The 23,767-nt window shown below is 45.1% G+C and overlaps 1 protein-coding gene across 1 annotated transcript in view; it reads right to left on the reverse strand.

Moving 5' to 3' along the window:
• The window catches only part of LOC137534143 (hexokinase-1), a 128,435-nt gene that overhangs the window by 40,729 nt on the left and 63,939 nt on the right, over window positions 1–23,767 (reverse strand). Inside the window, exons 3-8 of the mRNA XM_068255524.1 lie at window positions 16,901–17,049; window positions 9,220–9,339; window positions 6,145–6,240; window positions 4,118–4,217; window positions 3,857–4,040; window positions 2,023–2,178 (exon numbers count right to left, since the gene is read on the reverse strand). Coding sequence (XP_068111625.1) covers window positions 2,023–2,178; window positions 3,857–4,040; window positions 4,118–4,217; window positions 6,145–6,240; window positions 9,220–9,339; window positions 16,901–17,049 — 805 coding nt within the window. The remainder of the gene's footprint in view (window positions 1–2,022; window positions 2,179–3,856; window positions 4,041–4,117; window positions 4,218–6,144; window positions 6,241–9,219; window positions 9,340–16,900; window positions 17,050–23,767) is intronic.

The raw sequence follows: 23,767 nt of genomic DNA on the forward strand, positions 1-23,767 counted from the left end.
TAATTGAAAGTATATTCACCTTGAGGGAGCCATGGAACTCAATCTTTAAGCACAGCAGAGCCCACAAACAGCCTAAGAAGTTGGCCTTCACCACTGTGACTACAGCCAGAAATTTGTGCTAGTTTCTTGTGACTGCTGGTTAGTTGAGTTCCGGAATAACTGAGAATCTACTGTACATAGATACAGCCCCGTTTCTATGGGCGTGCGATATGTGCAATCGCCCGGGGCGCTTGATTGTGAGGCAGGAGGGGGGGGGGGGGGGGCGCAGCAGCGGGGGGAGCAAACATAATAGTTATATCTCACCTTCTTCAGCCGTTTCCCCGCAGCTTCAATGTCTTTCCTCTCCCAGCGTCCGTTGCATGGTAACAGCGCCCCCTATGATGATGTACCGCATGTCATCACAGGGAGCGTTGTTACCAATGAGACAGATGCCGGGAAAGGAAGGACATTGAAGCTGCACGGATTCGGCGGAACAAGTTGAGATGTAACTATTATGTCCGCTCCCCCCGCCTATTTAACCTAAACTGCGGAAACCTACCTAACTAACCTAAACTGCGGGAACCTACCTATCTAGCCTAAACTGCAGGAACCTACCTAACTAACCTAAACTGCGGAAACCTACATAACTAACCTAAACTTCGGGAACCTACCTATCTAGCCTAAACTGTGGGTACCTACCTAACTAACCTATACTGCGGGATCCTGCCTATCTAATCTAAACTGCAGGAACCTACCTAACTAACCTAAACTGCGGGAACCTACCTATCTAGCCTAAACTGCGGGAACCTACTTAACTAACCTAAACTGCGGGAACCTACCTATCTAACCTAAACCGCAAGAACCTACCTAAATAACCTAAACTGCGGGAACCTACCTAACTAATCTATACTGCTGGAACCTACCTAACTAACCTATACTGTGGGAACCTACCTAACTAACCTATACTGCTGGAACCTGCCTAACTAACCTATACTGCTGGAACCTACCTAACTAACCTATACTGCGGGAACCTACCTAACTAACCTATACTGCGGGAACCTACCTAACTAACCTATACTGCAGGAACCTGCCTAACTAACCTATACTGCGGGAACCTACCTATCTAAACTATACTGCGGGAACCTACCTATCTAACCCATACTGATGGTAACTATACAGGCTACCCTATACTGGAGGCACCTATGTAGCTAACCTATACTGCAGGCACCTACCTATCTAACCTATACAGGGGGCACCTACCTATCTAACCTATACTGGTGGCAACTATACAGACTACCCTATACTGGAGGCACCTATGTAGCTAACCTGTACTGCGGGCACCTATGCCTGGCTCCATGAGGGGGGCAATTTTTACACCCTTGCCCTGATTGAAATTTAGCCTAGAAACTGCCCTGCATAGATAGATACAGACATGTCCCACTGCAATATCCAAACAGGAAACAGGAAGTGCTGCATTCTCAACCAGCTCTCTGTTACACACAGGACTACACTTCCCATGATCCCCATTTCTATATCTGCATTTCAGGGGGCTTAGATGCTTTCCTTGCTTTGAAAGACATCCATGACTATAATTATTAGGTCATTCCTGGTGGTGTAGATCCAAGGATTTTATTTCATTGTCATCTGGAGTCAGGAAGGATTTCGTTTTCCCTTTAAGGGTTAATGGTCCTCCAAGCCTTGTAAGGTTTATTTTGCCTTACGCTGGAGGAGGAACTGAGATATGTGAGGGTGCAGGCTAGTGTTGTACATTTATTTCAGGTTGAACTCAACCGTCGTTTGTCTTTTTTCAACCCAAATAACTGTAACTATTTCTAGTGGTAACAGTTGCAGCTGTCAATACACGTCCAACATCAATGAATGCAGATGGCTGATGTCAGCTTGCAGTTCTTCTGGCCATCAGTTGTTAATAGGAGTAGTAGAATCAAAGTATTTAACACCAATCTTTGACATCCCAATACAGAAAGTGTGGCCATATTGATATTTTCTGAAAGACCATTTGACCATTTAATTGAGACAACTTACTTTTCAATGGCGGAGACATGCTTAGTCTCAAACTTTCCTCTGGTTAGGAGTTCTGGGGTGATCCTTCCTTCGAAGAGAAGGCCTTCTTTGGCCATTTTGACCAGTATAAGTCTCACCAATTCTCCCATGTACATGCCACACACCATCTTCTCAAACCTGCAGGAAAAAGGATAAAGAACATCAATAAATACACTGAAATCAGTGATGTACAAGAGTTCTAATCGGTCATATTTTGTCATCAAGCATGAAAATCGGACTATGGGTGTATGGTGACCATTGCTGAACCACAAATGACATTGTCTACAGCAATGAGCCTGTAACCAGCTTTCATTTGTGCAACCAACAGTGGAAACCATCAACTGAAAAGTATTTCCAGTAAACAACTTCTTCATGGTATCATAAGCACTGAAATATCCTCCCTCTGTGTCTAGAGAAGAGGCACAATGGTGTGGCGCATAATACTTTCACCTTGCAGAGCAGGGGCAATTAGCATGGAGTTTTTATGTTCTCTTTGTGTTTCTCCCAAAATCATATTGATAAGTAGATTAGCTCGCCCTAAACTGGCCTTAAAGGATAACTGTAACGTCCCCCCTAAAAAAGTTAAAAATTCACCTAAGAGGAGGGAAGGCTCTGAATCCCTTAGGGACTTCCTGTTCCTCTCTGCGACCCCTCGTTTCACTGCTGGGCCCCCGTTCCAGCCTCTGACTTTAATACTGAGGAGACCTTTGGGTCTCCTTGAAAGGCCACAGAAGTACTCAGGTCTCTGAGCACTTTAAGAGACTGAGTACATGCAAATGTGTGGACTCGTGCATGTGCAGTACGGAGTCGCTCGTCTTCGGAAGTTCATGGAGACCAAAAGAGACAGCTATGGGAGATCTGAACAGGGCCTGGTGGTGGAACGAGGGGACACAGAGAGGAAAGGGAAGGCTCTAGTCTAAGGGATCCAGAGCCTTCCCTTCTCTTAGGTGAGTATCTAACTTATTTGTTTTCAAGAAATTTGACTGGAATTGTAGTTTTTCCCAGAATTGATCATCAAGAAGGTTAGAAATATCATATTTATTTGACCAGAAATTGAATAGTGAGTGGTAGGTTGTATGAAATTCTTTCAACCAAATAAAGTAAAAATGAAAGAATCTATTTGTAGAAAAGAGAACAGAAATGTGATCATTGAAACAGATGTAATTTGTGAATGCAAATTATAGAGCTCATGAGTAGTCAGAAACAGGTAAATCTCCTGACTTTTAAGGTACATATACAAAGCAAACACTATCCTTACACGTCGACTCGCAATGGCTTGCTGTGGGACATCTTGGAATTACTCCCTATGACGCGTGCAAAAAGCGTGTCTTTTTTCTGATCAAATCTAAACCATTTTTTTCTCGATTTTTACTTCCAACTCAATTTTTATGATTTATTTGATCTTTTTTCTCTTGATTGTTTCAAAATCGAATACACGCATGTGGTACATCGGTTCGATGAGTCTAATGTTTCATTTGACTGGAACCTTTGGACTATGGTATGGACATTAGACGTTGACAATGGCAGTGATTAGATTGTGAGCTCCTCTGTGGGATGGCAACATAACTATGTACTCTGTAAAGCACTACAGATAACAGAACTATAAATACAGTAACAAAAAATAATAATCAGTAAGAAGGTGAAATAAATGTCCTCTACTGCTTGGGTATGAAGAAAAACCTCTGTGCAGCACTGCTAACGAGTACGCCAATATGCTAGTAATGAGTACGCCAATACGCCTGCAGTGTAACAGTCAGCCTGATTCTATGGTAAGTGCATGAAATGGTCTAGAGTCTAGACACATGAAAATGCTTACAGTTGTTTTCCTGGATTCAGAGAGCCTCTGTCAATCTCTCTATCAAACTCAGTTCTGATGTCCTCCAGAGATCCGTCATCTCCAAATGCTCCCCATTCTGTGTTAATGCACATCCTGCCCTCGTCTCCTTCCACTAAATCAATATTCCTCAGTTCCTCCATATAGCAGGCATTCGTTCCAGTACCTTAGAGGATAAACACAATGAGCGGACTCAGCGCAACAGCCATAGCATGATTGACATAAACCGGTATGTCTCATTACCAATGATTATGCCAACTTCACATCTCTGGTCATCAAATCCACAGGTCATCATTGTGCCCACCGTGTCATTTACCACCGCCATAATATCGGCATCATAGTCCTAGAGAAGGAAAACCACATAGTGACTGAGGGTGTTTATACCTGGAAATTAAAATGGATGTATTAATGCCAGTGATGTCACAGACACAAGGATCAGAATGGTCACATGGGAACAGAGGGCCCAGACTGAGAGCACATATTGCTGCGCCACCGCATCAGTTGGGCGCAAGGTGGTGCCACTAACAGTAAAATATTGGTAATTTCTACCCGGCACCTATCCTAACTTTAACAATTCGCTGTAAGTGCCTAACCTTAACCCCCACATTTAATGCCTAACCCTAAAGCCACAGCTACACGATACGATTCTTTGTGCGATTCGATTACGATTCTATTTACGGTCCGATTAAATCCGACGTGTCCGATCGGAATTCGATTTGATTTGCCATTGTTTTGCAATGGCAAATCGAATTGAATCGAATACCGATCTGATATGTCGGATTTAATCGGATCGTAAATAGAATCGTAATCGAATCGCACAAAGAATCGTATCATGTAGATTGGGCTTAACGCCCCCTGTAGGTGCCTAAACCCCACCTAATACCTAACCTTAAAAAGTGTACCAGAGCTGAACAATCTAAAAGATGTTATACATACCTGGGGCTTCCTCCAGCCCCATCCTCTCTGATCGCTCCCACGCTGCCATCCCCCACTGCCCGCAAATTAGGGAACCAGGTCCCCGCACTTCTGTCAGTCGGAGCCAGTCTTAACGTCAGAGAAGTGCGCTGTGTGCGTATCTTTCCAGCAGCCGTAGAGGGCGCACTTCTCCTGCGTAGGCTGGCCGTGATGACAGAAGTGCGGGGACTCGGTTCCCGAAGCTGCGGGCAGTGGGGGACGGCAGCGTGGGAGCGATCAGAGAGGATGGGGCTGGAGGAAGCCCCAGGTATGTATAACATATTTTTAATTGTTCAGTTCTGAGTGCCTTTAAGCTTGGGCGCCTTTGTAGGAACCAATCGGCTACTGCTTGCATCGGACACCCAAACGACCAGCTGGGAGCCCGACTGCTGAAAGTTAACACAGGCATATATGAGGTGACTGGCGATCGCAGCGCTGAATTGACCTGCTCCGCAGCCTGCTTCTCTCTGTAAACCACTGTATTTGTATGCAGCTTAAGCCACACTAACCATAGATATTATCTCCAGTAAATATTTGAACAACACAAAAACAACAACTAATAACATTTGTAAAGCGATTTTCTCCCGTAGGGCACAAAGTGCATTAGCATGGCTCCGACCAATAATTGGTTGCTTGGTAAGTATAAATCCTTGTGTTGCACTGGTCTCAGGTTTAAGACTATTATCCATGCTATCTACTATCTTTTACCAAGTGGAATTACAAACCTAACCTGGGTTGTATTCAAAACAAAAAGAGGTGTGTGCTCAAACCCGGTATCACCTGACTTATATACTAGCTGCCCAAATGCCTATTGATACATTAAAAGGGCACAGCAAATACATACTGCATCCGCTTGGCGGAATGTGCCGGGTCTAAGCTAACTCACTGCAATGCAGGAGTTAACCCACGCAAAATAATTTGCATCTCAACAGGGGTGCCCCATTACAGACTCCCATGCCCCCAAGAAATGAGGGGCAGAGCTGACAGCACCACCAGCATGACCCATTGGCAAAGCCTGGGGGGCTATCTGCAGTTCTCTGCTCCTCTCCCACCCGGGAAGCCGCTGCTGCGCTCCTGAGCGGTGGCAATGCTCGGGGTGCTGTCAGCGCTGCTCCCCATTTCCTGGAGGTATGGGAGGCCTACACACTCCCCGTTGTGTGAAGATGTAAAATGATCTCTTTGGAAAAAACTCAGGAAAAAAATGTATTGCATTTGGGCCCTGATGTCTATTTATTGTGATTATTTTAAATGTTTCAAATCATTTAAAAGCTCTCTACAGAAAAACATTAGAAAAGTGGAGATCATGTGTTACTTACCCCTCGTTTCTTAATGGCTTTGTTTAGCAATTTAACTACGTCCATCCCTTCCACACCGCTGGCTTTGAATCTTTTGGTCCAGGTAACCAAAATACCCTATTGGGAAAATGAAAGAAGCTGCATTATTGCTGCGTTAAAGGTAATCAAACAACAGGTACATAAAAAGGGCCCCTGGGGGTACTTACCTCGGGAGGGAGGAGCCTCTGGATCCTATCGATTCTTCCCTGTCCTCCTCCGTCCCACGGTGGTCTCACTGGGCCCCTCCAAATGGCGGCCATGTAAATATTTTCCTCTCTGGTGCCAGAGCAGGAGCAGTAGCAGCTCTCAGCTCGGGATCAGGCAGAAATAGCCGATCACAGTCGGGTCTGCTCTACTGCGCAGACGCAAGTCGCCTGCTGGGGAAGGTAAATATTGCAGGTGCCACAGCTTGACAAATCCTTGGCTGTGGTTTTGGAGGGGCCCAGCTAGACCACCGTGGGATGGAGGAGGACAGGGGAAGCCTCGATAGAATCCAGAGGCTTTCCCCTCCTGAGGTAAGTTACAGGGGCTCTTTAAGGCAGAATTCAGATGTCAAAGAGGGATCTTAAAGCCCAACTTTGGCCACATGCATGAAGATGTGATCATGTGTTCTGGAGCAGCCTGGCTGATTGGCTCCTTATCATGCTGTCCAGACTGCATAAGGCACAGACAGAGATATCTACAAATACTGCAGCCAGTAGCTCTGGCAGTCCATGCTGCAGGAAGTGGTTGGTGATGGGTGTCTTGACCAGGTAACTGAAAAAGACTATACTTCCCTTGGTGCCTCAACCAATGAACAGCCAAGAGGATTGACTCAGCCGAGCAAATTGTTCTCCCCACTTACCCAGCACCCTCTGTACAGCTTTATTGGCTCTCATCCCCTCACCTCCCCATAGGAACAGAACGCATTGCTAGCCTCTAAAATGCACAGCCATGGCCCTGAACTCTCACCTGAGGAATTGAGTCCCAATCTCTGCCAGGTGATAGTAAGTGCACACAAGTACGCGTCTTAAAGTGGGATTGTCAGCCAAAAAATCAAATACTATTTACCCACTGCTCTGTGTTTATTATGTAGTCTACAACCTCACCCTGCATTAAAATAATTCCAATATAATAAATGTTTCTGCTGTAATGAATCATATCTCAGTCAGCCAGGCTCTATTTGGTACATTGCCGAGGAGAGGGAAGCTTGTTTTCTCCCCTCCTACATTCCTGCTCCTCACTGATTGGCTGAGGGCCGTTCAGTGTGGCAGGCTGAGAAGGGAAATACAGAAGCTGCTAAGATAGGATCTATGCTGTGCTCACAAGTGTTTACAAACAAGCTAGATATGACAGTGCAGTTCCTTGGAGAAAAAAAAGAGTAAGGGCCAGGGGCGTAACTAGACAACACTGGACCCCCCTGCAAAACTTTGGATGGGCCCCCCCCCCCCCGCAAAACTTTGGATGGGGCCCCCCACCCCCCTCGCTTTATGCACAGGAAAACTGAGGACCAATGTGTTTTCCCCATGCAGATAAAAACACTTAGACTTAAAGGAAACATCAGGCAATCTATGCTACCCCCAGATCTACTTACCCGGGGCTTCCTCCAGCCCCTTGCAGCTGACAAGTCCCTCGTTGCAGCTCTGCTCCCAGTACATACACACACACACAGCTGTATTATTTTACTACATGAGAGCACATGGTATATGGAGGAACAATGACATGCTGAACATAACATATAGTATTTACTGTAACTTTGGCAAAACATTCAGAATGTCACTGATTGATACTCTTATTACGGGATCTTGGACTCAGTATGAGACAACAAGCTCTCAATGAAGCAGCAACAGTAAGATATCAATCTCCACTCTGCTGTGTTGTAAAAGTAATCAGAGGCCATAAGGTCTTTAGCCTGTGTGATAAGAATCTAGGAATCCTTTCAGAGTGAAAAAGGGAAAGTCTACATTTTTTTTTCAAAATGTGATTACGTTCTTTATTAGGTTGTACATGCAGTCATCAGATCTTTGCAGCAGTGAGAGACAGATGTTTTTTTACGAACCCTAGGGAGCAGGGACAGTGTAAAAATTGTGTGTATGAGTGTGTATGAGTCCTTATCTGTGTGGTGGAAACATGCAGTCAATATAACAATGGTGCTAGAGCAGAATACGTTTTTTTCTCTTGGTGCCCTTAGCTGTCAGTCTCTCAAAATTTTCTCCCCACGGGCCCCCTGTGGCTTCTGGGCCCCCCTGCGGAGGCATCCCTTGCAGGGTCTATTGTTATGCCCCTGGTAAGGGAGGAAATGACATAAGGAGGCTTCAGTGAGAGGTGGTAAAGCTGGAAAATGCCTGAAACTGTTTTCTCTTTATTTATTATATAAAATTCACTGAAATCAAACCGTGGACAGTACAATATGTTATGTAAGCAGAACAAGTTTTTATCCACTTATATATATGTGTTTGTATTTTCCTGGGATGGTATGGATGTCCCTGCTGCTTTAAGGTGTAGTACACTGTACACTATACCTATTTCCCCACTTTGGACTCAGAGGCTGCAATCAAAACAGTAAATATCACTGACTGGGCCATGTAAGGGGAGGTCTGAAGCATCTTCTCCCTTGAAGCACATTCAGTGGTTGCCTAATATTGCTTGCAACCAGAACATTGTGAGTATATCCATCTCAAAGTTATTTCCAACCACTCAACAAAAGCTATTACACCATATCTGGATTCTATGGTGTCTCCTTTTCTGGGTCATCCACACACAAATAAAGCAAGCAAGAAAATGTGTACCTGAAGATGGGACTAACTAAACTCAAATTATCTAGCATATCAATGCTATTGTGCTGCTGAAGTGGCAACATCTCACCAATTATAGGCCTCAATTCACTAAGATCATGCTGGTGATAATAAGACAAGTGAAAACTTATCAGCACACGTCGTCGATCAGTATGTCATGACTCACAGACATGACATACATAAGCCTAGTTATGTTCTTTTAGGTTAGGAATAGGAATGGGAGGGCAGAGGGAATAGGAATATGATAGGCGTTATACTTAGACAAAGGCCTGTGGGACATTACCTCATCCAGTTTGGTTTGTAGGCATGGGAAGGAAAAGGTGAATCCCACAGGAAGCTTCCTTTCTTTAATCTGCTTCTTCTCCATGAAATCCCCCAGGCACTCCGCCACGTGGTCAAAGAGCTATCGGGACACAAATATGCAATTGTGAGTCACAATGTTGCCACATAAGAAAGAATTTATATACTATTACAGGGTACATGAAGTGACATGGTGGTACATTTACTTGAAACAGCGCAAAAACAGTGCAGGGAAATTTGGGCCCCCTATGCGCCCCCAGAGGCTGTAATGTGTCGAAAGACGGCACCCAAATGACGTTATAACCTGCATAATTTGGCCGGCAGCAATAGCTGGCAGCCGCATTACATCTTTCCCCATTGCGTCCACGGTGGCCTGGAGGGGAATAGTAATTAACGCCGCCGGGACTATTGCAGGCTCAGGGTGAGCTGTTTTTTGGCTTCACCCTGCACCCAAATTTCCCACTCTGTTTTTGCATGTATGCATATTTACTAAGCTGCAGTAATTAGAACTACTTACATAAAGTCGGATCACACAACGAGTAGAAGTGAATGCAATACATCACATGTCATGCATTACGCTCTACTCATCGTGCATCAGACTTTGCGCATATTATTCTGATTACCGTAGTGAAGTTCATATAGCTTATGATGAGATAAACGTGATGTACAGACCAAAATCTAATTTTTGACCTCCAATTTTTTTCCTTCTTCTTGTTTGGGTTTTTATGAGGCTTTTCACATTCTGATTTTTCCATGCATACCAATAAACGTAATTTACATTAAATCGTATGTTACCAACTGCACATGCAAATTTTCGCATTTCTATTGAGTTGCACCGTATGCGATTTGCATGTCCACTGCAGTAAAAAGCATACAGGTAGGCTGGGGCTGGGGGGGGGGGGGGGGGGGGGCTGTTTGCTGCAGAAAATTCTAATGCAAAAATTTGCGCACCAACTACTGTGAAGCTGTGTACACACGCTTGACTAAAGTCGGCTGAGGTGTAATCAGGCATGTATACAGAGGCCTGATTCCCGATGCGAAGGCAATCTGCCAAGCGGATCAACTCACCTCCCCCCCCTCTCCCCCCAGGGACGGCCGATTCCTTTGTGCACGCCGTTCCCATGGATGCCGTCACACATGTGCCACTCCATTGTCCCTCCACATAGCAACAGTACGTGTGGTCAGCTATACAGATGACTCACATCTGTGCAGTGCAGCCTTGCCCAGCCATGTTGCCCAAGGAGATTGGATACCGATCACGAGTGGAAAGGGCACTGAACCAGGACATACTGAATACACACACACACAAACATACACAGACTTAACCAGGACATACTGAATACACACACACACAAACATACACAGACTTACGCAGACATGTACACACAGACACATACAGACACACACACATACAGACACACACACGTACACAGACACACACACACACACACACACAGAGACGCACAGACACACGCACACATACATACACACACACACACGTACACACAGACACACGCACGTACACACGCGCACACACACGTACACACACGCGCACAGACACACACACATACAGACACTAGAGATGTGGCAAACGGTTCGCGAAGTAGTACGCCTGCGCTGCCCGGCCGGAGCGCGTCCTAGATTGCGCTCCTGTTGCCGGGCACTCTCTGCGCATGAGCATGACGTCGTTCATGACATCACGCACATGCGCAGAAAGTGCCCGGCAACAGGAGCGCGATCTAGGACGCGCTCCGCCGGTCAGCGCAGGCGTACTACTCCGGGTCAGAGTGACCCGAAAGTAGTAAACCCCCCAGGGATTCAGAGATGTTCGCCTCTAACAGACACACAGACGCACACACACACAGACACGCACACACACACGCGTACACACACGCGCACACACACACAGACACACACACATACAGAGACACACACACAGACGCACACACACACACACACACACACACAGACACACACAGACACACACACACACACAGAGAAACACACACATACAGAGAGACACACACACACACACACAGACGCACACACATACAGAGACACACACACATACAGAGACACACACACACACGCACGTACACACACACACACCAGAAAAACAGATTCTAGGCGATTCATAATTATCACCCATTATATCCAAATATGCATTTTATTTATTATTTTATTAATCACATCAGTGATACAGGTTTCCTTTAAAATACAAGAACACCACTGACAATTAAACAAAGAAAAGACCAAAGATCTCCTTTGTTTGGTTGGAATGTCTTTTTCCTAGCAGGACTTTCAGAAGGAGACACAGCCACACAGCGTTGTTTAGTTATAGTAGAACAGATGCTGCATTCAGTGGGTTTCCTGGGTGAATGAAGAGTACAAAGGATTGGTCCTCTGTCTATAGTATTGTTTCTGGTGAATTCCTCAGTAACCCTCTGAGAAGTGATCATCAATGATCCAAAAGACCAGCTGTAAGTCACTATTATTATGCAGGATGAGGGGAGGCCTTTAGTTACTATTTGTTCCCACAATTGACAGAAGAGGCCAGGCAACTACTGAGGTAAACACAATGATTGCCAACAGGCCCACTGCACTATGTGAGGAAGACCCCCATATTTGCTAGTTACAATTTTTGTGTAGCGTGTGAAGGGTACTGATGTGGTCTTTATTGAAAATCCACTTTTATTGGAACTGTAGCTCCACTGGTAAATTGAACTACAGTTCTGTAAGCACCCTGCGCATGTCGGTTCAGTCTTTAGAGACGGATGATGAAATAAACACACACAACTTCAGCCGAAGTCGCAGGATTACCGGAGCTGACAGCCGGACAACGCAAGGGAGCAAAAGGATGCCGGACGACCTCGTGGGCTACAGGGGGCTGGAGGAAGCCCCAGGTAAGTCCAGATTTTAAATGTAACCCTCTGCTCAGGGTCCCATTAATAACCTTTCTCTCAATTCCTCAGTGCCTACATACGGACTTCCATCTCCCAGTGTGCATTGCGGCGCGCATGAGAGTTCCCCAGGAAGTTCATAATGCAGTATAACTGTGGTTGGTCCGTGGCAAAGATGGCAGCTCCCATGGCCAGAGAAGTAGCACCCTGTAGGTAAGTATTTACAATCACCCCAACCCCTGCCCCCTCAGTAACATACTCTACCACGAGCTTCCCTTAAAGGGAGGTTTGTTGAACAAAAAAACAATAATTCCAGGTGCCCAGTCCTCTTTAACCTCCCTGGCGTTATGGTTGAGCCTGACTCATCCAGAGAAAAATAGCTGAAAACGGTGTGGACGAATAAGGCTTTTTCAGCAGTTCTAAGTAAGGTTTCTGTTTCTGCTAATGTGTTTTTAACATTTAAATTTTCACTGCAAACCTGCATGCAAAAAATTGCATACGAACGCAAACTTTAATGCGAAAAACGCGTGCAAAAAAACTGAACAACTTCTGCCAAAAAGATGAAGATTTGGGAAATTGTGACCTGGCAGAAAGGGAAAATTAAATACATTTTTTGCCATGATTTTGTGTTTGAAGCTTATAATTATGCTCAAAATGTATACTAGACCCTTATTTGGCACATTGTGGTAAGTTACAGGCAAAAATGTCATGAAAATTAATGGAACCACTTTTTTTGCACAATAATCCCGCAGAAATTGAGCGCCAGGAAGGTTAAAACTTGTGAGGAGAAAAAGTTTGTTAGTAGAAAGCCTTTCTATGCTCCAAAGGCTTCCCAGATCTTCTGCAAGCCCACCGCTCCTGGGTGAGACCGTTCACCTCCGTGGCCACGTCCAGTTCATGTACAAGCACGGCTGTACTGCGCATGCGTAAATACAGTCCACGCATGTCTGGCCTCCCCTTGAACAGCTGCCAGACTCATGCATTCTTCTCACTGCTCTGCATCCACATCGCCCCTCTGTAAATCCCTGCACTGGCCCCTATCCTATTCAGGATAAGTTTTAAGATTCTATGCCTGGCCTACAACTCTGTGCACAAAACCTGGCCTACAACTCTGTGCACAAAACCTGGCCTACCTACATTCTGGAGCTTGTTCACAGGTATACACCAGGCATTCCCCTCCGGCCCTCCAACGACCTTCACCTAGCTGCCTCATGCATTTCCCAATTCCATGCACGCCTGCATGGATTTCTCAAGAGCCGCCCAAATCCTCTGGAACTCCCTTCCACCGCCCATCAGACTTGCCCCTTCCTTCAAGCAAGCCCACCTCTTCAAAATGGCCTACCCAACGCCTTCCACAAAGTAACTTTCTAATGAATACTTATCAGAGCTGGCCTTTGGGGGGGGGGGGGCAAGTGGGGCAATCGCCCCAGGCCCCGTGCTTGAAGAGGCCCTGCGCACCGCCACTAATTTAATATTCACTGCGGCCGGACCGCCGATCGCTCACTGACCTGAAAGCCCCTGGCTTCCTGTATGTGGAGCGCATCAGCATCCGGACGGTGCGCTGCGTGTTCCAATCCTTTCCTCTGCCCGGCTGCTGTGTGCGCTCTGCGAGTGACGTCACGATTGGCGTCATATGCATGTGCAGAGGGTGCTACCCGCGGCAGCCCGACCTGAAGAGCCGACCCGGACGGACACAGAGCCACTTTCACGCTGCACTTTGCAGCCGCCGCCAGACATATTGCAGAGGCAGAGCAGATACCGGTCCGGTAGGATTATTTGAGAGACAGAAGGGGCTATCTAATCTATACTGCGGGGTACCTATCTAATCTATACTATGGGGCACCTACCTATACTGCGGGGCACCTATCTATCTATTATTATTATTATTTAGTATTTATATAGCGCCGACATATTACGCAGCGCTGTACAGTGTATATATATATATATATCTTGTCACGAACTGTCCCTCAAAGGAGCTCACAATCTAATCCCTACCATTGCCATATGTCTATATTATGTAGTGTAAGTACTGTAGTCTAGGGCCAATTTTAGAGGGAGCCAATTAACTTATCTGTATGTTTTTGGAATGTGGGAGGAAACCGGAGTGCCCGGAGGAAACCCACACAGACACGGAGAGAACATACAAACTCTTTGCAGATAGTGCCCTGGCTGGGATTCGAACCAGGGACCCAGCGCTGCAAGGCGAGAGAGCTAACCACTACGCCACCGTGCTGCGGAGCACCTACCTATCTATACTTCGGGGCACCTACCTATCTATACTGCGGGGCACCTACCTATCTATACTGCGGGGCACCTACCTATCTATACTGCGGGGCACCTATCTATCTAATCTATACTGCGGGGCACCTATCTATACTGCTCGGCACCTACCTATCTATACTGCGGGGCACCTATCGATCTAATCTATACTGCGGGGCACCTATCTATCTAATCTATACTACGGGGCACCCATCTATACTGCGGGGCACCTACCTATCTATACTGCGGGGCACCTACCGATCTAATCTATACTACGGGGCACCTATTTATCTAATCTATACTACGGGGCACCTATCTATACTGCGGGGCACCTATCGATCTAATCTATACTACGGGGCACCTATCTATACTGCGGGGCATCTACCTATCTATACTGCGGGGCACCTATCTATCTAATCTATACTACGGGGCACCTATCTATACTGCGGGGCACCTACCTATCTATACTGCGGGGCACCTACCTATCTATACTGCGGGGCACCTATCGATCTAATCTATACTGAGAGGCACCTATCGATCTAATCTATACTACGGGGCACCTATCTATCTAATCTATACTGCGGGGCACCTACCTATCTAATCTATTCTGCGGGGCACCTATCTAATCTATACTGCGGGGCGCCTACCTATACTGCGGGGCACCTATCTATACTGCGGGGCACCTACCTATCTATACTGCGGGGCACCTATCTATCTAATCTATACTGCGGGGCACCTATCTAATCTATACTGCGGGGCACCTATCTATCTAATCTATACTGCGGGGCACCTACCTATACTGCAGGGCACCTATCTAATCTATACTGCGGGGCACCTATCTAATCTATACTACGGGGCAACTATCTATCTAATCTATACTGCGGGGCACCTATCAAATCTATACTGCGGGGCACCTATCTAATCTATACTACGGGGCACCTATCTATCTAATCTATACTGCGGGGCACCTACCTATAGTGCGGGGCACCTATCTATACTGCGGGGCACCTATCTATCTATACTGCGGGGCACCTATCTATCTAATCTATACTGCGGGGCACCTATCTAATCTATACTGCGGGGCACCTACCTATCTAATCTATACTGCAGGCACCTATCTAATCTATACTGCGGGGCACCTACCTATCTAACCTGTACTGCAGGGCACCTATCTAATCTATACTGCAGGCACCTACCTATCTAACCTGTACTGCAGGGCACCTATCTAATCTATACTGCGGGGCACCTACCTATCTAATCTATACTGCAGGCACCTATCTAATCTATACTGCGGGGCACCTACCTATCTAACCTGTACTGCAGGGCACCTATCTAATCTATACTGCAGGGCACCACCCTACCTAATCTATACTGCAGGCACCTATCTAATCTATACTGCGGGGCACCTACCTATCTAACCTATACTGCGGGGCACCTACCTATCTAATCTATACTGCAGGCACCTACCTAATCTATACTGCGGGGCACCTATCTAATCTATACTGCAGGCACCTATCTAATCTACACTGCAGGCACCTATCTAATCTACACTGCAGGGCACATACCTATCTAATCTATACTGCGGGGCACCTATCTAACCTGTACTGCGGGCACCTACCTATCTAACCTATACTGGGGGCACCTACTTATCTAAACTATACTGCAGGCACCTACCTATCTAACCTATACAGAGTGTGTGTTTCCACAGCATATCTGTGTGTGTGTGTGATGTGTGTGTGTGTGTGTGTGTGTGTGTGTGTCTGTGGTGTGTGTGTGTGTGATGTGTGTGTGTGTGTGTGTCTGTGATGTGTGTGTGTGTCTGTGATGTGTGTGTGTGTGTGTGTCTGTGGTGTGTGTCTGTGGTGTGTGTGTGTGTCTGTGGTGTGTGTGTGTGTGTGTGTCTGTGATGTGTGTGTGTGTGTGTCTGTGGTGTGTGTGTGTGTGTCTGTGGTGTGTGTGTGTGTCTGTGGTGTGTGTGTGTGTGTGTGTGTGTGTGTGGTGTGCGTGGTGTGCGTGTGTGTGTGTATCCACAGCATATGTCTCTAGGCCCCGCATATGGCACTCGCCCCAGGCCCCGCGTACTCTAAGGCCACCTCTGATACTTATTCTACATCACTACCTAGTGTGTCTATCTCCCCTCACCTTAGATTGTAAGCCTTTGTCAGGTCCTCCCTTTCTTAGTGTACTCCCCATGAGCATGTGCTCCTTTCCTATGACCACCTCATACATGTATTACTGGGCCTAACTAACCAGCCCAAAATCACATGATAATGTATTTTGTACCCAGTTTGCCTTGTACAGCTTTGTCCTATGTTGTATAACCTATTTACGTCTGTCATCCTTGTATCATTGACGATCGGGGAAGCGTCTGTACTATCCAGAGCATTGCCTCTACTGAGGTATCTTTTTTATTTTTTTCCCTGCCTCAGATGCAGAATTGGAAGAGAGAACATGCTGCAGCATTTATCCTTGTTTAGATCCATCCTGAGCAGTAGGGTCACTTACCTTGGTCCCCGTGCCATGGATAATATCCTCCGGCGTATCGTAGATCTCACTCTCCATCTGCACCGTCAGCTTCTTTTCATGCGAAACTTTAACCCGCAGGATCCGGAAATGAGAGCCGCCCAGATCCAGAGCAATGAAGTCTCCTTTCTCTGTAACACAAGACAACAACAATGAGGTGCTTCTGTGGCCAGCAAGGTCGGCATGCAAGACTGTTATGCTACGTACACACATTACAATTTTCTGTTAGATTTACCTGCCAGATCGATCTTTTCCAACATATCCAATCTTAATTTTGATCGTTTTTCCGATCAATTCCCATAGAAGTGAACAGAAATCGATCAGAAAATCAATTGGAGAATTGAAATTAATGCTAGGTACACAGCATACAATTTTGTGTTAGATAGATGGTTCAATAGATAATTTTCCGACATTTCCGATCTTATTTTCAATCGTTTTTCTGATCAATTTCTCATAGAAGTGAATGGAAATAGATAAGAAAAGATAGCAGATTCGAATCGGAAATTGATCGGAAAATCAAATCGGAAATCGATCAGACGGAAAATCCACCGAAAAAACGCATTGTGTGTACCCAGCATTAGACATGTTGGAAAAATCGATCTGGCAGGTAAATCCAACAGAAAATTGTATGGTGTGTACCTAGCATTACACATTCAGGTGAAATGATGCGGAAATCACAAGGTTTCACTTTGCCATTAGCAGAAAATAAACTCTGTAACAGATGTCTGTGTCATTATGCCTGAGTGATGCCAGACTCAAACCGTAACTAACTGCTGGATGATTGCAAAGGTAAACACACTCAACAGGTAATGTGGTGACAATATCATTAACCAATGACTGGTAATTACGCATATCTGGGAGATTAAAGAACCACAACTACAAAAAAACTATAAAATGTAAAATACATGTGTACACATAAAGTGTACCTGAAACGATTGTAGAAAAAGGATTTATACTTACCTAGGGCTTCTTCCAGCTCCCTGTAGTCTGTCTGCTCTGCCGGGATCCTGCCAGTCCCCTCCTGGGTGCCGCTCTCAGTCCTGTAAAATTTCAACTCGGCTGAGTCTTGGAATACTGCAGATGCGGGATCACAGCAGTGTGCACCCTCCAATTGCGCTCCCATAGCTGGCAGCGTTCTGCACATGCGCAGTTAGTAAAGACTAACTGCGCTTGCACAGAACTCTCCACTGAAGTGCGATCGGGGGTGTGTGCAGCAGGGGCAACGCATGTACAGTAACCTGCAACCCAGCTGGATCGCAGACTTCACAGCGGCAGAACAGAGAGCACTGGACAGACACAGAGGGAGCTAACTGACTAAGGGGGATGGTGGAGGCCTCAGGTAAGTATGAACCTATTGCTATGATCATCTTTACTTTTTTCCTATTCAGCTGTCACTTACAGTGCCTCTTTTTGTAAAGACAGAAGAGAGCACTCAAGAGACATCTCAACTTGAAGGGGGGGGGGGGGGGGGTTGAAAAGATAGGAGACTCCGGGGAGTTTTTCTCAGCTGGGCCTTCATATAGCGAATCAGATGTGCTCCTTGTAATTGAGGAACTGAATTGAGGGCAGTGAAAGTCAAAGGGCAGCAACCTGATTTGCCACCCCCTGGGCATCCGTCAGTCAGTTCTGCTCTCCTCATTGTCTGCTGTCTAATAACTGGGCACCTTGGATTTCATTGTTACAAAAAAAAAAAAAGCATTATATCAGATCGGTGCCCTTTGGCTTTCACTGCTTTGATTCATCTTTTACAGAAGGTAGAATTAAAGAGAAACTCTGACCAAGAATTGAACTTTATCCTAATCAGTAGCTGATAACCCCTTTTACATGAGAAATCTATTCCTTTTCACAAACAGACCATCAGGAGGCGCTGTATGGCTTATATTGTGTTGAAACCCCTCCCACAAGAAACTCTGAGTATGTACTCCTGGCAGTTTCCTTTCTGTGAACCTTGCTGCATTGTGGGAAATAGCTGTTTACAGCTGTTTCCAACTGCCAAAAAAGCATGCAGCAGCTACATCACCTGCCAACAGTAAACGTGTCCCCATGTAATAAATGTCAGAATATAAATCAGGGATTTAAAAGATTTTACAATGGGCAAACACTGACTAAATCATTTATACATAATTATTGTAAAAATGAAGCACTTTTTTATTACATTATTTTCACTGGAGTTCCTCTTTAAAGGGAACCTGTACGGAGTAAAATTATTTAAAATAAACACATGAGGTAACTTAAAATGAACATTACATAGTTACCTTGCCATCAGTTCCTCTCAGAAGCTCACCATTTTTTTCTGACAGTGATCCCTTCCAGTTCTGACAACATTTTGTCAGAACTGAAATATATCAGTTGCTGTCAGTTACAGCTGAGAGGAGAACTGATGTGTCCATGTTTCCCTATGGCTCAAGTGGGCGATGTTACAGTTTAACTGTGTGCTGACCAGAAAGCTGTTATCGGTAATGGCCATTTTCAAAATGGAGGACGGAAAATTCTCTTGATCACAGTGAACAAACAGGACGTGGGACAGGAGAAAGACGCTGAGGAGTAGACTACATGGAAGGTAAGTATGACTTGTGTATGCTTATTTTGACTTTTAATTTTCAGTTCAGGTTTTCTTTAAACTGACAGCTCTGAACCTCTTACTGACAGGTTTTGGACTAGCACATCTTTTTAAGTTTCCTTAAAGAGACACTGAAGCGAAAAAAAATTATGATATTATGATTTGTATGTGTAGTACAGCTAAGAAATAAAACATTAAGATCAGATACATCAGTCTAATTGTTTCCAGTACAGGAAGAGTTGAGAAACTCCAGTTGTTATCTCTATGCAAACAAGCCATTAAGCTCTCCGACTAAGTTAGTCATAGAGAGGGCTGTTATCTGACTTTTATTATCCCAACTGTAAGTGAACTGTTTACTTTTTCTCTGCTAGAGGAGAGGTCATTACTTCACAGACTGCTCTGAAATAATCATTTTGAATGCTGAGTGTTGTGTAATCTGCACATATTATAGAATAATGCAATGTTAGAAAAAACACTATATACCTGAAAATAAAAGTATGAGAATATTTTCTTTGCTGCTAATATTCTAGTAATTATTCATAGTACACAACCAATTCATTACATAATATATTTTTTTTCGCTTCAGTGTCTCTTTAATCTTTTCAAAAGCATTCCCTTTTAGGGCTCATTTCCACCATAGCGAATCCGCATGCGGCGCCGACATGCGGATTCGCTTGGTACATTGAAGTGGCCGGGGCTGTTTCCATATGTGCGGCGTGCGGGAGCAATTTGGCGGCGGGCCAAATCTGCACGACGGGACCCACAGAATTCGCCTGCGTCGGGAATCCATGCGAATTGCCGCTAATGTATTTAATAGGAAAAACGCATGCGTTTTTTACATGCGTTTTTACCCGCGATTCGCGTGCGATTTCGCACCTTTTTCAATGTTATTTTGCCCTGGCAGAGTCATGGTTAATTTCGCATGGCACCCTGCCATGCGAAATCGCACGCGAAATCGCGGGTGAAAACGCATGCGGAAACGCATCCGCATGCGTTTTTACAAGCGTCGGGATGCCGGCGAAATCGCGTCGCAACAGTGGAAACGGACCCTTAAGGACCTATACAAAGATGGTAGCTGTCAGGTCCACTTGCATGCACACTTTTCTGGCAGGTGGTCTGTGCCACTGTCATCCACAAAGTGTTTTTTTTTTTTTTTTTAAAGGAAACCATTGTAATACCTGTGAGGAGATGGACTAGTCCAAGACCTGTCAGTACCAGGTTCAGAGCTGTCAGGTTAATACTACCTACAGTAAGTAACAGCTACACTGGAAAAAAGTCATTTACAGTGTATTTCAATCTAGGACATATGTACCTCTTAGGTATGTGTACGCATGTATTTTACATTTTAAAGTTTTTGATGGTAATGGTTCAGGTGTTCAGATCACATGACAATATTAGCTACAATTAAGATCAGAGTAAAGGTGGCCACTAATGATACAATTTGCTGAACGATTGGTTGCAAACTATTCTTTGCATGAACAATCGTAATTGACCGTTTGGGACCACTAATTAACAAAAATCTCCTAACCAATCCGATCAGATTGACGGGAACAAACCCGAAATTTGGATCGATTTCATTAATATGATTGGGTTGGTTAGGAGATTTTTGTCCATTAGTGGTCCCAAACAATCATTTCCGATTGTTCATACGAAGAATCATTCGTAATCGATCGTTCAGCAAATTGTATCATTAGCAGACACCTTTAGGCTACTAAGGAAACATGGAGGGCTCTGTACTCCTGGAATAGGAATAGCTCCATCCAATACACACTGTATTTGTTTTATCAAAATGCCGACTACAGCTCAATTCTGATTTTTAATTAATTAATTCAGAAATGATTGATATTGAGTGTAGGAAATTAAAGAAGCTTGATCGGGAAGATCGGAACATTTACAACGTATCTGAATGATTTTGCGGCCTTTGCTCTGTGTTGAAGAGGAACTTTCACAAAAAGGGTAACAAAATAAATCAATACATTGCAAAGTGAGAAGCTAAAAAATAGGAGATCAAAAAATGATTGATATTTTCTTGTAATTTCTTTAAATTGTTTGATCCACAATCAGCCTGCACGTCATCATCTTTGCTACTGGCAGACATAAAAAAACCCAGCACCAACCGCCATTATCTATAACCACACCCCTTAACAATGCGTTAGGCTAAAAGGTTGTTTTTTTTTTATAGATATACATATGCACAGGGAGGGGATACTGGTTGCTTGGCAGTTGTAAAAAGCCACTTTAAAGAGAACCCGAGGCGGCATACTGAAATCCTAATAGGACCCAGAGGCATGTTGTGTACACAAAGACATGCCTCTGCATCACTGTATCGCTGCTGCTAGCCCCCACCCCCACCCCTGCACCGCGCTGCACCCCCTTAAAAGATCGCCAGGCTAGCGACAATCTGCTTGTCACTAGCCTGCTTTATTTATGTGAGGCTTGTCAATCACCCTCATAGCATCTCCCCCAAGATAACACGCTCCCCCCGCCGCTCTCTGCCTCTGTTAGTTTCCTCCAATAGGAAGCCAAACTGTGACCCAGGAAGTCAGCAAAGCAGGAAGCAGGCCTGACTTCTTCAGGCCAAAGTCTTCTCATAACAGAGCCGCCAGCTGGGACCGGGAGAGGAGCCAGGAGGACACCGGGGGATCTTGCAGCCTACGGTGGGCTGGAGGAAGCCTCAGCTAAGTCACTATTTCATTTTTAACAAGTACTCAGGGTCCCTCTAAGTGCAATAATACCACGTCATAGGAAGCCTACTGCCACTTGCTGTGCCTTCTTGTAAATATTCACAATGACAGTAATAATCAGATAGCATGATTGACAACAAATAAAGTAAAATGATACAAAAAGATACCACCAGTCCCAATCGCAAGGTAAAGAATAAAACTTACAAAGTGTAAAACGCCTTCGTCAGAACGCCGAAACGCGTAATGACGCACTAAGGCGCAGGACTACTGCAAGCTTGCTTCCGTGTTCCGGGTCCCGCTGGCGCTATCGGATCTCCGAATCCCGCTACTACTGGCCATAGAGCGGAGGCGTTCGAGCAGGTGTCATCCATCTCCTGGGGCACGGTGATATACACTATAAGTGTGATAAGCTTTTCCATCTTTTACACTTTGTAAGTTTTATTCTTTACCTTGCGATTGAAGCTACATTAAAAAAGTTAATACACCAGGGAGCGCTCCTCCTCTCTCTTTTTGTATTTCTGTATTTCTACCAGTGTCCATACCTTGGTCCCAGGGTATTTTGGAGCAGCACCTGGTGGAAAACTTGTTTGTTCCGTGGATTCTACACTCGTCGGAGCGCAGTGGAATTGTGTGTGTGATACCACCAGTCCCATCTGCCTGTGGTATGTGTAAAATACGTGTAATGTTCTACATAAGGCACCAAAACTATTTAATAAAAAAAATACAAAGTACTGTAACCCACAACAGCCAATCACATGTCAGTTTTGTAAGGCCAGCTTAGAAAAAGATAGACAAGACAAATAACATTTATATTGCACTTTTCTCCTGGCGGACTCAAAAAGCACTTGAGCTACAACCAAGAGGGCACGCTCTATAGGCAGTAGCAGTGTTAGGGAGTCTTGCCCAACGACTCCTTAATGAATAGGTGCAGGCTTACTGAACAGGAAAAACAAGGACTTGAGCTCTCCTGTGTCAGAGCCCTTATTTAACCAGTACATTATCTGATTGGCTGCTATGAGTTGCTGTATCCTGTTTTGTAACTGAACGTTTTGCTTTCTGTAAGTAGGCAAGACTTTCATCACTCTTATCTCCTCTGTGCAGATCCTCCTTGTGGTTTCTGGGAAGAACACTGAAGACGTTCCTGGCATGCAGCTTAATCTGTACCATGCTCTATATCTGATCTGTTAATACGGCCTCTTGGGCTATATGTATGATATTACCAATTACGTGGCGACGCTGTCTAGACATTTTTGTACCCTTTTACCCCCCTCCCCATATCATGTTCCTCATTAGCGGTTACTATATTGTATGTATGTAATTACTCGTGTCATCTCACAAGCTCCAATAGAAGTTCACCATCGCAGCTGCTCATAAGTCAACAACATGGGGAGCAGTCAGAGACCACTCTGCAGACTGACCCCAGAAAGGCACGTGAGAGATGAGCTGCACTACTCACTATGGAAGGCTTGGGCAATGGCATCGCGTGGACTCCGGAGGCCACAGGACAGACAGCTGACACTGGCACAGCCACAGAACGGAGCTCTTTAATAAAGGTTAAACAGGCCAGCTTTTCCCAGCACTAGGTGCAGCAAGGCTGGTGACTCC

This window comes from Hyperolius riggenbachi, chromosome 10 (assembly GCF_040937935.1).
Source record: "Hyperolius riggenbachi isolate aHypRig1 chromosome 10, aHypRig1.pri, whole genome shotgun sequence".
Lineage (NCBI taxonomy): Eukaryota > Metazoa > Chordata > Amphibia > Anura > Hyperoliidae > Hyperolius > Hyperolius riggenbachi.